The following is an 18202-nucleotide window of genomic DNA, read 5'->3' on the forward strand; positions in this document are numbered from 1 at the left end:
AAGGATCTGTTTCCGTGCTGTATATCTCTATGACTCTAATTCTATTGTGACAGAATTTTAATATTACCAAACACAGGAAAGTGAAGCAGCAACATGGTGATCTTTTTGATCACTACCCAAAAATGAATTCACAACTTGTGGCATTTTTGGTACTGAATTGTTTAGTATATATTTTTATGAATTTACTCACCCTAAATATTATTTTTAAAAAATGACAAAGTACTTCAACAGCAAATTTAATGGAATAAATTTGAGTAAATAATCACATTTGTATCCTTTCAAAGTAAAACAAAACGTGACTAATGCATTTCCAACATCAGTGAACAGTGATTACATTGTTTGGATCTTTGATCTCACAGTTGGCAGTGTCAGTGATGTTGAACCTGAGGTTCAGCAATATTCTGCTCTGACACAAAGGAGGAAGCTTTCCTTAAACCTTGATTCTGTGTCAAAAAAAAACAATTATCAATGTTCAACATAATGAACAATTAACCAAAGGTACAAATATTTTTAATACGACTGTTTTTGTACTGAAATTTAGTGATAGTTGATCCCAGCCTCTTCCACAATTTTAGACATGTTAAACTAAAAAGTAATTTGCTGTCAAGGAATGTAAGCCCAGCAAGGTTTGCTACCCATCCCTACTTCCCTTGAGAAGGTAGTGAAAAGCCACCTTTTTTAAATCCTGCAGTCCATCTGATGGAGATACATTCACAAGCGCTTTTACAAATATGAACCAACAACAGTGATGGATGGCTGATACAGTTCCGGTCAGGGTGATATGTGGCTTGCAGGGGAATACAGATACATCAACTGCCCTTTTCTGTCTAGGTGGTATAAGTCATAGGTTGGCAAGTGGTGACAAAGTGTCATGTTTGTTTCTAATGGGTACTGTTGCTAGATGCATTACTGCAGCAGCAAGAGGATGTTGAAAGGTGGTGGATAGAGTGCTGGTCAAGTGGGTTGCTTTATCCTGGATATTGTTGAGTTTCTTGAGTTTTGATGGAAAATATACCATCATACATTGAAGATGCGTTTTGTAGATGGTAGAGAGGTCTCAAAGAGTCAGGAGGTAAGTTACTTGCGACTGAATGCCTGGCCTCTGACCTGCTCTTGTAGCCACAGTATTTAGATGGTTGTTACGATTTAGACTTCGGTCAAGAGTAACTGTACAGTGTGGATAGTGGGGGAAATCAGTAATGGTAATGAATGCCATTGAATGTCAAAAGGAAATGTTCAGTTTCTTTCTTGCTGGAGACGTCACTGCCTACCACTTGTGTAGCACAAATGTTACTTGTCATTTGGTGGCTCATGTTTAGATGTTGTCAGCTTTCCCTGCATATAAACATGGACTGTTTCAGCATTGTCGGAGTCACAAATAGAATTGAACAATATGCAATCATCAGTGAACATTCCCACTTCTGACCTTATTTTGGGTTCAATAAAAAAATTAGGGTCAATAAATAAAGATCTGTCGAGTCAAGTTTGTAAAGAAAATACAAGTCCAACATTAAACCTAAATTTGACTTGTTGAGCACAAGAATACATGAAGGGTGTAATTATAGAGTCAGACCAGTAATTACAATATCCGTTCACAGTGAGCAGCATCGTTCTTACACCAGCAAGCTGCCACCAGGGCTGTCACATACATAGAGCTCTACTCTCAATCACTGAAATGAAGTATGGATACTGAGTTAAAAAGAATTGACACTAAAGTTATAGTAACAAAAATACCATAAAATTCCATTGTTCATTAGTAAACATACCATTATAGACCATAAGTGACAATTATTTGCATTGTATCGTACCTATAATGTAGCGAAATGTCTCAGGCATTAGATCTCAAGCCACTGGATCATAATTCGGAAAAAATGATACCAATGAAATTTGGATACATACTAGAAAGTTGATTATGGATGCACCTTAAGAAGAACACATGGGGAAGAGGTATGGAGAAGCTTAAGCAGAGAAATTCAGAGCTTAAGGCCTTGACAACAGAGAGCACTGGTGGAGCAAAGAAACTGGTGGCTGCATGTGAGGCCAGGATTGGAAAAGGACCAGGAACTGTAGGATGTAGGGAGGCTCAGCGTTTGCAGGGGTAGGGCCCTGTAATTTGTAAATAAATATGAGAAGATTAAAACTAAGGCATAGGTGAGCACAAATGTAGGTGAGTGGGTTTAGGGGTGGGTAATAGGGTCTTGGTGCAAGTCAGCATATGACGAGCAGGATATTGGATGAATTTAAGTTAATAAAAATGGAAAATGGGAGACCCATAAGACCATAAGGCACTGAAGCAGAAATCAATCCATTCAGCCCATCGAACCTGTTTCGCCATTCAATCATGGCAGCATGGTGGCTCAGTGGTTAGCATTGTTGCCTCACAGCGCTAGTGACACAGGTTTAATTCCAGCCTCAGATAATCTCTGTGTGGAGTTTGCACATACTCCCTGTGTCAGTGTGGGTTTCCTCCGGGTGCTCTGGTTTCCTCCCACAGTCCAAAGATTAGATGAACTGGCCATGCTAAATTGCCCATAGTATTCAGGGATGTGTAGGTTAGGTGCATTAGTCTGGGGTAAATGTAGATTAGTCGGGGAATGGGTCTGGATTGGTTACTCTTTGGAGAGTCGGTATGTACTTGTTGGTCTGAAGGGCCTGTTTCCACACTGTAGGGAAATGTATGATCATGGCTGATAAGTTTCTCAACTCCATTCTCCCGCTTTTTCCCCATAACCCTTAATTCCCTTGATACTCAAGTATCTATCTAGCTCAGTCTTAAATATGCTCAATGACTTGGCCTCCACAGCCTTTTGTGGCAATGAATTCCATAGATTCACCACTCTCTGGCTTAATCATCTTTAAATCGAGGCATAGCATTGGTATCCCATTTCTGAGTTCGCTGACCAATTGAGAGAGTGGGCAGTTCATGCATCAGATCTGTCAAAGGAAGGATTTCTAACTAAAGGATCTCCATTCAGGGTCAGAAAGGCACAGGTATACATAGAAGTTGAAGAATGCAGCACCTCTAAGGCTGGAGAGGAGGTTGTTTGGGAAGGTTATGGGTTTCCTCCGGGTGCTCTGGTTTCCTCCCACAGTCCAAAGATGTTGTAGAAAGTATGACAAGTTGTGGTTTAATAGAATTCTGGTGCTGTGAATGGTTCACAATGACTCATGAATGTCCAATTTTGTATTGCTCGATCTGTTTGATTAGCAGTTAGCACAGTCATAAAGTCATAGAGATGTACAGCATGGAAACAGACCCTTGGGTCTAAGTTGTCCATGCTGACCAGATATCCCAACCTAATCTAGTCCCACCTGCCAGCAACTGGCCTACCCTATCTAAACCCAGGACAAAATTTTGACCACACATTCATATAGGCACCGAGACCACCTACTTCTACAAGGTAACATTTGACTTTACTCTTATTAATTCATTTATCAGGGGTCAGTTAGCTGGACAGCTGATTTTCAGTGCAGAGTGATGCCAACAGCGTGGGTTCAATTCCCACACTGGCTGAGGTTATCATGAAGAATTCTCTTTCTCAACCTTTTCCTTTGCTGTGGTGACCTTTGGGTCAAACGACCACTGGTTGTCACTCTAATGAGACAGCACACCCTCGGTCTGGTATAACTATGGTGTCTTTACCTTTGAGAGCTCATCTGTTGCTGAAACCCTCATATGTCTACATAATTATTCTATTATGCTGATTGATCTCCCATATTCAACACTCCAAACTTGAGATAATCCCAAACTCAGTGCCACACAACACAATGGACAGTATCCTCAATGTGAAGTTGGAATTTTGTCTACAAGGCACTGTGCATTGGTTATTCCTACTAATATTCTCATGGACTGCACTGCTATAGCCAGGTTGTGAGAATGAGATCAAAAAGACTGTTCCATTTTTTTGATTCCCTCCACACAGGTGGTGAAGAAGGCATGTGGCACGTTTGCCTTCATTGATCAAAGCATTGAGTACAGGAAGTGGGACATCATGTTACAACTGTACAAGAACATGGTCAGGCCACATTTGGAGTACTGCATACAATTCTGGTCATAGAGTCATAAACAAATACAGCACAGAAACTGACCCTTCGGTTCAATTTGTCCATGCTGACCAGATATCCTACATAAATACAGTCCCATTTTAGATTAATTACTTACAGTGTGGAAATAGGCCCTTTGGCCCAACAAGTCCACCGACCCGCCGAAGCGGAACCCACCCAGACCTATTCCCTTACGTTTACCCCTTCACCTATCACTATGGACAATTTAGCATGGCCAATTCACCTAACCTGCACATTTTTGGATTTGTGGGATGAAACCGGAGCACCCGGAGGAAACCCGGGCAGACACGGGGAGAATGTGCAAACTCCACACAGAGAGTCACCCGAGGTGGGAACTGAACCCGGGTCTCTGGCACTGTGAGGAAGCAATGCTAACCACTGTGCCACTGTGCCACCCACGTCACCGTGCCAGCATTTCGCCCATATCCCTCTAAAACTTCCTATTCATTTACCCACCCAGATGTCTTTTAAATGGTGTAATTCGAGCCACCTCCACCACTTCCTTTGGCAGCTCATCCTATGCACGCATCACCCTCTATGTGAAACAGTTACCTCTCAGGTCCTTTTTAAATCTCTTCTCCCTCACCTTAAACCTTTATCCTCCAGTTTTAGACTCCCCCACCCTAGGAAAAAGAGCTTGTATATTTATCTGTGTCCCTCATGATTCTATAAGATCGCCCCTCAGCCTCTGACACTGCAGGGAAAATAGCCCCAGCGTATTCAGCCTCTCCCTACAGGTCAAACTTTCTAGTTCCGGCAACATTCTTGTAAATCTTTCTGCACCTTCTCAAGTTTAACAATATCCTTCTGATAGAAGTGTGACCAGAATTGTACACAATAATCCAAAACTGGCCTCATCAATGACCTGTACAACCATAACATGACATCCCAAATCCTGTACTCAATGTTATGGCCAACTAAGGCAAAATGCTTTCTTCATCACCCTGTCTACTTGTGATTCCACCTTCTAGGAACTATGCACCTGCACCTCAAGATCTCTTTGTTTGGCATCATTCCCCAGAGCCCTACCACTGGCCGTATAATTCCTGCCCTGGTTTATCGTATCAAAATGCAACACCTCACATTTATCTAAATTAAATTCCATCTGTTACACCTCGGCACATTGGTCCATCTGATTAAAGTCCCGTTGTACTCTCAGATAATCTTCTTCAATGTTCACTCCACCACCAATTTGGTGTAATCTGCGAACTTACTAACCATACCTCCTGTATTCACATCCAAATCATTTATATCAATAATAAAAAGCAGTGGACCCAGCACTGATCCTGGTGGCACACCAAAGGTCACAGGCCTCCAGTCTGAAAAACATACCTCTACCAGCACCCTGTCTCCTACCTTCAAGCCAATTTTGTATCCAATTGGCTAACTGCCCCTCGATTCCATGTGATCTAACTTTACTAAACATTTCATCATGCAGAACCGTGCCAAATGCTTTACTAAAGTTCATATAGTTAACATCTATGCTCTTCCTTCATCAATCTTCTTTGTCACTTCTTCAAAAAACTCAATCAAGTTTGTGAGACACGATTTCCCATGCACAAAGCCATGTTGACTATCCCTAATCCGAACTTTCCTTTCCAAATGCATATAAATCCTATCCCTCAGAATCCCCTCTAACAACTTACTGACCACTGATGTAAAGCTCACTGGTCTACAATTTCTTGGCTTTTCCTTACAGCCTTTCTTAAATAATGGCACCATATTAGCCAACCTCCAGTCTTCTGGCACTTCATCTGTGGCTATTGGGAACACAAATATCTCAAGGGGGCCAGCAATCTCTTCCCTAATCTCCCAAAAAGCACTGGGAAGCACCCGATCAGGTCGCAGGGATTTATCTACCTTTATGTGTTTTAAGACCTCCTCCTCTGTAACATGGACATTTTTGAAGATATCATTACTTATTTCCCCAAGTTCCCTGGCTTCCATGTCCTTCTCAACAGTAAGTACTGAAGGGAAATATTTGTTTAGTATCTCAACCATCTCCTGTGGTTCCACTTGCACCACAAGATCTCTCCGTATATCAGTTCTCCTAAGGGATCTGCTATTTACTGTATATTTTTCTCCTGGATTTGACCTCCCAAAATGCAACAACTCACACTCATCAAGATTAAACTCCATCTGCTATTTCTCTGTCCAACTTTTCAACTGATCTACTGTATATCCTGCTGTATTATTTGACCACCTTTCTCACTGACTACAACTGCAGCGATTTTATTATCATCTACAAACTTACGAATCAGACCATCTACATTTTCAACCACATCATGCATATAATTACAAACAACAGAGATCCCAGCACTGATTCTTGCGGAATATCACTGGTCACAGACCACCAGTCAGAAAAACAGCCCTCCACAGCTACCCTCTATCTTTATGACCAAGCCAATTTTGTGTCCAATTAGCCAACTCACCATGTGACTTATTTTTCTAGAAGAGCCTACCACAAAGGAACTTGCCAAATTCTTTCAATAAGTTCAAAACATTCATTGTGCTGTCTCTATCAATCATCTTTGTCACTTAGAGTCATAGAGTCATAGAGATGTACAGCATGGAAACAGACCCTTCGGTCCAACCCGTCCATGCCGGCCAGATATCACAATCCAATCTAGTCCCACGTGCCAGCACCCATCCCATATCCCTCCAAACCCTTCCTATTCATATACCCATCCAAATGCCTCTTAAATGTTGCAATTGTACCAGCCTCCACACTTCCTCTGGCAGCTCATTCCATACACGTACCACCCTCTGTGTGAAAAGTTGCCCCGTAGGTCTCTTTTATATCTTTCCCCTCTCACTCTAAACCTATGCCCTCTAGTTCTGGACTCCCTGACTCCAGGGAAAAGACTTTGACTATTTACCCTCTCCATGCCCCTCATAATTTTGTAAACCTCTATAAGGTCACCCCTCAGCCTTCGACGCTCCAGGGAAAACAGCCCCAGCCTGTTCAGCCTGTCTCTATAGCTCAAATCCTCCAACCCTGGCAACATTCTTGTAAATCTTTTCTGAATCCTTTCAAGTTTCACAACATCTTTCCGATAGGAAGGAGACCAGAATTGCACGCAATATTCCAACCAATGTCCTGTACAGTCGCAACATGACCTCCCAACTCCTGTACTCAATACTCTGACCAATAAAGGAGAACATACCAAACGCCTTCTTCATTATCCTAACTACCTGTGACTCCACTTTCAAGGAGCTATGAACCTGCACTCCAAGGTCTCTTTGTTCAGCAACACTCCCTTACCATTAAGTGTATAAGTGCTGCTAAGATTTGCTTTCTCAGAATGCAGCACCTCGCATTTATCTGAATTAAACTCCATCTGTCACTCCTCAGCCCATTGGCCCACTGGGTCAAGATCCTGTTGTAATCTGAGGTAACCTTCTTCGTTGTCCACCACACCTCCAAGTTTGGTGTCATACTCAATCGAAGTTTTGAATCAAGACCTCCCCCTGCACAAAGCCATGCTGACTATCTTTAATAAGTCCATTCTTTTCCAAATGTGAGCAAATCCTATCCACAAGAATCTTCTCCAATCATTTCCCTACCACTGATGTGAGGCTCACATGCCTACAATTTCCTAGTTATCCCTGTTGCTCTTTGTAAATAAAAGAATAACACTGGCTATCCTCCAGTCTTCTGGGACCTCTGTAGTAAAGAGGATTTAAAGATCTCTGTCAATGCCTCAGCAATCTCCTCCCTTGCCTCCCTCAGTATCTTGGGTTGGATCCCATCAGGCACTGGGGACATAACTACCTTAACTTTTTTCAAGATACCCAATACTTCTTTCTTAATACTGATATGCCCTAAATATCAACATACCACTGCATAACCTTAACATCATTCACGTCCTTCTCTTTGAATATTGTTGCGAAGTACTCATTAAGGACCTTACCCAGTTCCTCTGACTTGAAGCATAAATTTCATCCTTTGTCCTTGAGTGGACTTACCTTTCCCTAACTACCTTTCTCCTCATATATACACAAAATGTCTCAAGATTCTCCTTAATCCTACTTGGCAAGGCCTTACATGGCTCCTTTTAGCTCTCCTAATTCCTTGTTTAGTTTCTTTCCTCCTTCCTTTATATTCCTCAAGGGCCTAGTCTGATTTTAGCTTCCTAAAATTTACATATGCTTCCTTTTTCTTTTGACTAAACCTTCAAAATCACTTGTTATCTATCATTCCTGAACCTTGCCATCTTTTTCTTTCAATCGTAGAATAACATGTTGGTTCTGAACACTGATCAACTGGCTTTTTAAAAACTTCCACATGTCAGATGCGGATTTACCCTCAAACAGTACCGTAGATCTAATTTCTCCAATTTCTGATGTAATTAGCCTCCCCCTAATTTAGAACTTTCACCTGAGGACCAGTCTTATCCTCATCCAATACTGTCTTAATACTTATGGAATTGTGATCGCTGGTCCCAAACTGCACCCCCATTGAAACTTTGATCATCTGGCCAGGTGCATTCCCCAATACAAGGTCTAGTACAGCCCCTTCCTAGTTGGACTATTGTCTACATATTGTTTCAAGAAACCCTCCTGGATGCACCTAGCAAATTCTGCCTCAAAGGGAGTCCCAGTCAGTATTGAGGAAGTTAAAATCACCCACTACATCAACACTGTTGTTTTTACATCTTTCCATGATTTGTTTACATATCTGTTCCTCTATCTCCCACTGGCTATTGGGAGGCCCTGCAGAATAACCTCATCATAATGATTGCACCTTTCTTTTTCCTGAGTTCTACCCATATGACCTTGCTAGATGAGCCCTCCATAATGTCCTCCCTAAATGCAATTTTGTTAATGACTAATGCAACTCCCCCACTCGCTTAACACCCCTTTCTATCTCACCTGAAACATCTAAACCCTGGAGCTTTGAGCTGCCAGTCCTATCCTTCCCTCAATCAAGTTCCTGTTAGTTGTAATTCTATGTTCTAATCCAAGCTCTAAGTCTGTTATACTCCTTGAATTGAAATAAATACATTTCAGACCACCAGTCTCACTTTGTCCCCAATCAGACTTACTTTGCTTAATCTCTACTTTTCCTCAATTACTCCACATCCTAACCTACTGTTCTAGTTCCCAACCCCTTGCCACACTGATTTAAACCCTCATAGCATTAGCAAACCTCCCTGCAAGGATATTGATGCCTCAGTTTAAGTGCAAACCATCCTCCTTGAACAGGGTCCTCCTGCCCTGGAAGAGATCCTAATGATCAAAATATTTGAACCTCTCCTTCCTACACCAATAACAATTCTCGAGCCTCATTCTTTTCATGGCTCATTTTATATCCCTCAAGGGCCTGGTCTGATTTCAGTGTTCTAAACCTTACATATGCTTCCTTTCTCTTTTGACTAAGCTTTCAACAGCTCTTGTTATCTAGGATTCCTGAATCTTGCCATCTTTTCTTTCAATCTTGGAATAACATGCTGGTCCTGAACACTGATCAACTCTTAGCACAAATAATATGCTGTAGTTAGCATACTCTGATGATGGCTTTATGAGCAGAACATATGAGGAGTAAGACATAACATCTAGGTGCTCCTTATGGACTTTGTAACAACATCTATCATAGCAATGCAACTAGTTGCTAATATCCAAAAAACTACTTCTTGTTCAGTACAAAGCCTCTTCTAGTTAGACCTTTCGGTGACTTTCCTTCACCACACTAAACCAAACAGCCCTGTAAATCCATGCACTGAAAGAAGATGGTGGTAGAAGCAGAGGTTCTACCCCTCATGGTGAGGAGCAGATTTTGTCCAAATGCACATATAACAACTTGTACAGCTTAGCATAGACAAAAACCAAGCTTCTAGTAATCAATAGAAGAAGAGACATTGGATTGTGATGGTGTTGGATGCAATAGATTCAGGAAAACAGAAAGTGCCAGTTTGGGTTGGCTTATCAATGCACTCCCACTGCCATTAGCTTAGACAACCAATTATACGATTTAAGACTCTATTATAAGCAATTTCATAGAATCCCTACCGTGTGGAAACAGGAATTTTTTGCCAGGTAATGGCGAGTTGCAAATTAAAAAGGATTATAGCTGATTAAGCATCTGCAACTCACCTCATTATTATTTGACTGCCTATCTTACCATCAAATTTGTTGAACAAACATGGAAGTCAGAGCAGGCATGCTGGTGACTTCAGCCTACCGCTGCTGGAAACACCTGCATGATGCTCATCACCAAACAGCATCCAGGACACCATACATGGGCATCGGCAGCACTCACCCCTCATCCGCAGACAATGGCAACTGACATCTGCCAACCCTTCATTACCATCGTCGCACCTCCCCAGTCCATTTAAGGAAGCACAGACTTGCATTAAAGGGTACCCCAGAATCTAGCATTAAAAGACTGCAACAGTGACACCTTGTGTACCCTGCTCATAAACTGGACCAGCCCTCATTTGGGGCTGCTTGTTGCTCTGTTAGGACATGCTAACTTTGCTACTACTTGCATGCTTGCAGTATCAATTCCTTGCCTTCCCATGCCAATTAGCACATTACAGCTTCAATCATAACCTAAAAACAATCAGTGCTGCTTTATGCACACACCAAAATGCCAATCTAATACCTACAACACATACTAGCTGTCTGTGTTGCAAACACACTGCATGTGCATTCAACCAAAAAGCCAGAAAGCAAGTGGAGCTGGTCCTCAATCCAGTCAAGAGGGGGATTGCTATTGGTCTGGGGTTCCTGGTACTACCAGTCACAGACACAGTCCATACATAGTCCAGGGATTTGGATACAGTTATCAGCTTGGTCACTCATGATCAGGGGATTTGTCCGATCATATCTGGGGAGTGGGCAGCAGTCAGTTATTTAGGGACAGTTCCAGCAGTTAGGGGATGCTTGCATCATCAGCTGGGATGCTGATTCTGTTTGCAAGTCAATTTATACACAAGTCAGAACAGAATGCAGGACCATATAAAGCAGGCATTTGCGAGTACAAGAAATGTTCATACATCAGATCTTTAAAATTGTAATCCTGTGTAGTTCAAAAATGCAAGCGTTCACAAGTCAGATGTTCGTAAATCAAAGACCCCTGTACAACCACAGCATTATGAAGCTTACAACTGTGGGCTTTTGAAACAAGTTCAACAACTGATTTATTCTCTCTTGATGGCGATCATGATTTTGCAAATAAAACACATGGAGAACTTGGTTATTTTCAATTAAATGTGGCTCAGCCACTGCATCTATATCACATATTTAATTTCCTTATGACAAAAGGCAGTACAAACAAAAATCAGTCTCATCCAATAGCTGCATACTTTACCTTAGTCACCATGTGAGAAGGCATCAACAAAAATCTGACTGGTTGTGTCCTATAAGTAAAAAAACACAAATATGAGCACTCTTGGTTCGACAGGTTTTACTGGAATCTCATTCTTAATTAAACACAAAAATCTCCATGTTGTTTTAAAACCTTAAATCAAAACACAAGTCTCAAATCAGTGTTTGTGTATTGTGATGATGTGGCTCCTTTAACAATGCTAGGCTTTTTTTCCCAGAGAGATCGTAAAAGCAGCGATTCTGAAAGGTCTAACTTGGTTGGGTTTTAGAGCTAATTTGATTATAGATAACAGATACTGCCTCAGACAAAAGACTTACAAGTTAAAAAAAAAACACTTGTACAACGAAAGCGGAGTGGCCAGTTCTCTCAGGTCAGCTTTTCTCTGGTTTGTTTTGGTTTTTAGCAGTCTGGCTGTTCACCAAAAGCAGTCAGTCAGTTTGAAGCTGCTGACCCCAAAGACGCAGGTCCATGCTGATACTCCCTCTCTCTGACATCTCTCCTGTAAGAATCTGTGTTTGATTTTTCCTTTTTTGCCAAGGTGTGTTTATGGGGATAGTTGTACGTTTCTGGAACAGCATCATTAAGATAATCTATTGGGTTTTCAGATAGGTTAAGTTATTCTATACTCTGTTCTCTTTTGTTTGTATTTCATTCAGTAATCTTGTAAATACATTTTGTTATGTTTAAAACTAAGTGGTTGGGCCAGCTGCATCACTCCTAGAATATCCACTATACACCTGCTTAAAACAACTGGCAAAGTTAGGGTCTGGGCTACTTTGTTGAAATGTTTTGAGGGTATCTGTTATGGCCTGGCCCATAACAGTATATTTAAATAATAACAAAGAACTGTGGATGGTAGAAATCTGAAACACAACAAAAAATGCTGGAGAAACTCAGCTGTTCTGTCAGCATCTATAAGAGAGACAAAGGATTACTGGACTTGGAGCATTAACTCTGCTTCCTTACTTAAAGATGTCTGCAGATCTGCTGAGTTTCTCCAGCATTTTCTCTTGGGTTTATGTACATTAATCAGACTCCATTAGTTGCATGGAACACATTTTATAGCTCTCTGGTATAACTGGTTCATTGGTCTCAAATATGATTCCTGCTTTGGAGCTTTCATTGAATGAGTACATGTGACATCCAAGTTCAATTCTGAGCTCTTCTGTGTTAGGGAAAAATGATGGCATAGTGTTAATGTCACTAGACTATTATTTCAGATAGCTAGGTAATCATAGAATCCCTACAATGTGGAAACAGGCCATTCAGCCCATCGAATCCACACTGACCCTCCGAAGTGCATCTCACCCAGACCTACCCCAACCCTGGAACCCTGTATTTCCCATCTAATCTACGCATCTTTAGACATGGAAAGAAATCAGAGCACCTCAAGAAAACCCACACAGACACCAGGAGAGTGAGCAAACTCCACACAGGCAGTTGCCTGAGGCTGGAATCCCTGGCACTGTGAGGTAGCAGTGTTAACCACTGTGCCAGCATGCCGCCCCATGCTCTGGGGAAACGGGTTAAAATACTAATACAACAGCTAGTGAAATTCGTATTAAAAAAGAGAGTAAGTAAAAGTAAATTCACCATAGTCCTGCCCCCTCATTACAGAAAGACAACTGGTAGTTGTTTAACTTGAAGATCACTACACCTCAGGTGAAGAAGTGGTTGAAAAGGGGCATCCTTCATGGTAACCTCAGCCAATGCAGGAATTGAATGCACTTTGTTGCCATTATTCCGCATCACAAACCAACTGTCCAGTCAACAGAGCTAACCAACCTCCAGGCTATAAATCTGGAACTAAAAGCTCATCTTAGTATTGGCAATCATAACAACAATCATCATTTGTTGGAATAACTCATCTGATTCACTCATGCCATTTATGGAAGGAAAGCTTCAAAAGTTATTTGGTTTAACCTGCATGCAGGACCTATAGTAATATGGTCTTTCGTTAACTGACCTCTGAACGGGCCTAATAGGCCACTCAGTTCAAGATAAATTAGGATGGGTTGCAAACACTGGCCTTACCAGCAATTACCACATCACAGAAAAGAATAAAGAAAAAATGTTTAGGTGACATATGAACAGTTGGTATTTTACAAATACATAGAATACACAATAGAGGGAAATACACTAGATGGGAGTAGTGCATGCTAATACATATGATTTATAATAAGTTTATATACACTATATAGTATATTTAAAGCTGCAGGCCAGTCAGTTAGCTCAGTTGATTGGCCAGCTGGTTTGCAATGCAGAGTAAGACCATTAGCATGGGTTCAATTCCAACACCAGCTAAGGTTACCAAGAAGGTCTCAACTTCATCCCTCACCTGTGATGCAGAATAACGGCAACAAAGTGCATGACCCTCAGGTTAAACTATCACCAGCTGTTTGTCTCTAAGGAAAGAGCAGTCCTATAGTTCAGTAGCAATGGAAATGGCAATTTTGCCTTTATTGTGTACATATACATTATACGTGTGGCACAGGGGGAAGCGATGGCCTAGTGGCATTATTGCTCGACTATTAATCTGGAAACCCAGAATAATGTTCTGGAGACCTGAGAATCTCACCACGGCAACTGGTGGAATTTGAATTCAATAAAAAAATCTGGAATTAAGGGTCAACTGATGAACATGAAACCATTGTCAACTGTCACTAAAACCCCTCTGATTCACTAATGTCCTTGGGAAGGAAATTTGTCATCCTTAGCTGGTCTGGCCTACATGTGACTCCAGAGCCACAGCAATGTGATTGACTCTCAACTGCCCTCTGAAATGGCCTAGCAAGCCACCCAGTTGTATCTAACGCTAGAACGTCACAACAAAGAAATGAAACCAGAATTCCCTCCCTACCGGCATTGTTGGTTAACCTACAGCAAGTGGACTGCAGCAATTCAAGATGGCAGCTCACCATCACCTGCTCAAGGGCAAATAGGGATGAGCTATCAATACTGGCCAGCCAGCAATGCCCAAGTCCTACAAAAGAATGAAAAAAACCCACAGAAATCTCCTCCAACATGTTGCCAATCTATTATTAATTTTGTTTTGTCTTATTGTGCAATAAACATAGATCTTTGGATTCTTCATCAGAGTGATTGGTTGATATAAATTACTAATGACTTAACACAGCAAAGAATTTGTGTAAACTGAATTATCTAAGATTTATTTTTAAAGTTGCATCACATCATAAAAAATAAATAATTGATAGCAATTATTTAGCTCATCTTAAACTGTTTTTCTTCATTCTCCAGTTTAACATTGTTGCTCAGTAGCAATCCTGTCAGCCATAAGACACTTTTAGAAATGCTTTATGTAGGTAGCATCAACTTTAATAATTGAAAGTGATTATCCTAATTTCATCTTCAAATCAAATTTACAAAACAAATTTACAACGTAAATTAGTGCAGAAAACATCCTAAAGTCCTTAGAAGGAAAAAAATGGGTGAACAAAAATTTAATGAAAGAAATAAGCTTTAAAGATGGCCTTAGAAGAGTAGAGAATTAGAAAAGTGGAGGCACTGAGGGAAGAGTTTTCAAAACACTGAACCAAAAAGGCTGAAGGGCAAGAAAGTACACCCAAGGCCAAAGTTCAAGGAATGGAATGGCCGGAAAGGAAGGTGATTATGATGCTTTAGGAAATTACAGAGGTATGAAGGGAATAAAATTTAACATTGAAAATTTAGAAGTAATTAGTAAAATCAAAGTTTGTTTCAGTTCAATAGTTATTAGTTGACAAACAAAATAGATGGTTATCGTTCCAAAAGGATAACTTTTGGCCAGAAAGTTTTTTGAAGCTCTTTTTATGTGACATTTATTGTATGGGATTTTAAAATTCTTTCACACAATGTGGGTATCACTGGCTAGGCCAGTATCTGTTGTTCATCCCTAATTGTTCTGCAGAAAGTGCCAATATTAACTGAAGAAATATATTTGATATGATCAGTTGCAAATCATATTTCAAAATGTAAATTACTGTTTATTATTGAATCATAAAGTACAAAAGAGATCTTTTGTCCCACTGAGTCTTTACTAATGCCTATCACCATGATAATATGCTCCTTTTTTAATTGTCCCTTCAACTAAGGGGAGCAGCTTTCTATCCACCTTGTCTATGCCCCTCATAATCTTAAGTACGTTTATCAGGCCCCCTTCAACTTTTTCTGCTCCAAAGAAAATAAATCAAGCTTGTCCAGCCTATCTTCACAGCTAAAACGTTCCATTCTAAGCAACATCCTGATGAATCTCTTCTGCGCTCCCTCCAGTGCAATTACATCCTTCCTAAAGTGCAGCGAACAGAATTGTACACAGTACTCCAGCTGTAGCCTATCCAAAGTTAAGAACTCCAACATGACCTCCTTGCTCCAATAGTCTATGCCACAGCTGATGAATGCAAGTGTACTGTATGCTTTCTTAACTACATCATTAACTTGTCCAGTCACCTTCAGGGATTTGAGGGTAAACACACCAAGATCCCAATCTTCCTCTAGGATTAGAATAGTTAGGTAATTGGTTTTCACTGGCATAACATGATGGGCCAAAGGGCCTTTTTGTAGATCTCAGAGACTCTGAGCTTCCTAGTGTCTCATATTCATTGAGTATTCCCTTGTCTTGTTACTTCTTCCAAAGTGTACCTCACACTTAAATTCTATCTGCCACTGATCTGCCCTCTGTCAAGAGTGTCGTGCTGGAAAAGCACAACCGGTTAGGCAGCATCCAATGAGGAGAGTCGACATTTTGAGCATAAGCTCTTCATCAGGATTCCTCTGATCAACCAATGCTGACTACCACTGATTGACTTAAATAGAGATTAATTCTCACATTCAGAATATTTTCCAGTAGTTTCCCTACCGCTCATGTAAGACTTACTAGTCTATAATTTCCTGGTTTATTCATACCATCATTCTTGAAAGGTCAAACCAATTACTTGTGCTCCAGTCCTCTGGCACCATCCCTTTGCCCAGACAGGAATTAAAAATTTGGGTCAGGGTACCTATGATTTCCTCCCTCATCTCCAACAGCAATCTGGGATAGAACTCATCTGAACCTGGGTGTTTGCCATCTTTTAAATGAGCCAAAACCTTCAAAACCTCCTCACTCTTACTATCAATCTTCACAGGAATTTCATAGTCATCTTCCCAAATTCTGCACCAACATCCTCCTCCTAAACGAAGACAAATTTGAAGTATTCTTATACATAGATTGCCCGAATGGGCACTACCTTTTCCCTGGTAATTTTCTTCCCATTGATAGAATTGCAGAATATCTTGGGATTCTACCTAATCTTACCCACTATTTTAAATCATTTAGCATTTTATATTATTACTACACTATATTATTTATAGCATTTATTTTTCATGCTCTCTGATTACTTTCTTAAGCTTCTCCTGCACGCTCTACACTCCATTGGGGCCTCCACTGATTGGCTCCCTTTGTACCTGTTATATATTTCTCTTTTCCTTCTCATCCAGTTCTGAATGCTTCTAGACATCTAGGGTTCTCTAGTCTTATTACTCCTACATTTAACCACAAAGGAAATATGTGGGGCCTATACTGTCCCCAATTCCTTTTTGAATCCTCCCACTGTTCCGATGTGATTTTACCCTCAAGTAGTGCTTTCCAGGCTACTTTCACCAGATCTTGCCTTATTTTAATAAAATCTGCCTTCCCACAATCCAATACCCTTTTCACAGGTAACTTTTCTTCTTTTCTGTACAAATTTACAACCTAACGTGTTATGGTCACTATCACTAAAATGTTCACCCAATGCCACCTCAAATACTTGTCGAGCTTCATTCCCCATAACTAAGTTCAGTTCTGATCATCTACATATTGATACACAAAGCTTTCCTGAATACATTTCAAGAAATCTCACCCACTAAGACCCTTGATAATACTCTTATCACAATTTATATAGGGGAAGTTGAAATCCCCTACTATGATTACCCTATCATTGTTTTTACACACCTCAGTTAATTATCTACATATTTGCTCCTTAATTGCCTGCTGACTATTTGAAACCATATAATACACTCCAATCAGTGTGATTGACCCCCCCCGCTTTTATTCCTAAACTTGACCCACAAAACCTCATTTGACAATCCCTCCTTAGAGCAGTAACTGACTCGTTTAATTGATAACACAACACCACCTCCTCTTTTACACCCTCCCCTATCCTACCTGATGATCCTATATCCCAGGGCACAGACAAGATGGGCCAAAGTACCTGTATCTATGCTGTACTGTTCTATGTTCTACGAGAATGTTGAGTTGCCAATCCTGTCCCTCTCTCTGTTTTGGCAGCAAAGTCACAATTCCACATGCTAATACAAGCTCTTAACTCATTTGCCACCTAACGTACTCCCAGCATTAAAGTAGAGACTTGCCTTAGTCTCTTGAGACTTAACATGCCTGAACTCCCTCTGCCGAGGTTCCTTTTCTAAGGTATGCTGTATCACTCTTAAGCTAACCCTTTATGTACCCTGCTCCTGCGGAACTAGTTTAAACTCCTCCCAACAGCACCAGCAAGCACTTCAACAAGGATGTTGATCCGATTCTGGTTTAGGTGCAAATTTTCCCTCTTGGAGAGGTCCCCACCTTCTTCATAAATGGTCACGGTGATACAAGAATCTAAAACCCTCCCTCCTGCATCTGCCCTATTTTCCTATTTCTGTACTCATCTGCAATTTGTCTGTTTGTTTCAAGTCCTCATCAGGGTTTTACTAAATTAAATCTGATCATTCTCCTTTCAGAGAACAGACTTTGTTGAAATACCCATATGCATACATAATCAGAAAAAT

The 18202-nt window shown here is 40.7% G+C and overlaps 1 protein-coding gene across 3 annotated transcripts in view; it reads right to left on the reverse strand.

The window, feature by feature from the left end:
- ppp1r42 (protein phosphatase 1, regulatory subunit 42) overlaps positions 1-18202 on the reverse strand; it is a 109440-nt gene continuing 91238 nt past the window's right edge. Inside the window, exons 8-9 of one of the 3 annotated variants that reach the window (XM_043689251.2) lie at positions 11381-11429; positions 1-443 (exon numbers count right to left, since the gene is read on the reverse strand). In XM_043689251.2, the coding sequence (XP_043545186.2) occupies positions 369-443; positions 11381-11429 (124 nt within the window). In that variant the 3' untranslated portion in view covers positions 1-368. The remainder of the gene's footprint in view (positions 444-11380; positions 11430-18202) is intronic. The other 2 variants (XM_043689250.2, XM_043689248.2) reach the window with 2 other exon arrangements.

This window comes from Chiloscyllium plagiosum, unplaced genomic scaffold, assembly GCF_037043375.1.
Source record: "Chiloscyllium plagiosum isolate Xiang-an unplaced genomic scaffold, Cpla_swu_hap1 HiC_scaffold_4, whole genome shotgun sequence".
Taxonomy (NCBI): Eukaryota; Metazoa; Chordata; class Chondrichthyes; order Orectolobiformes; family Hemiscylliidae; genus Chiloscyllium; species Chiloscyllium plagiosum.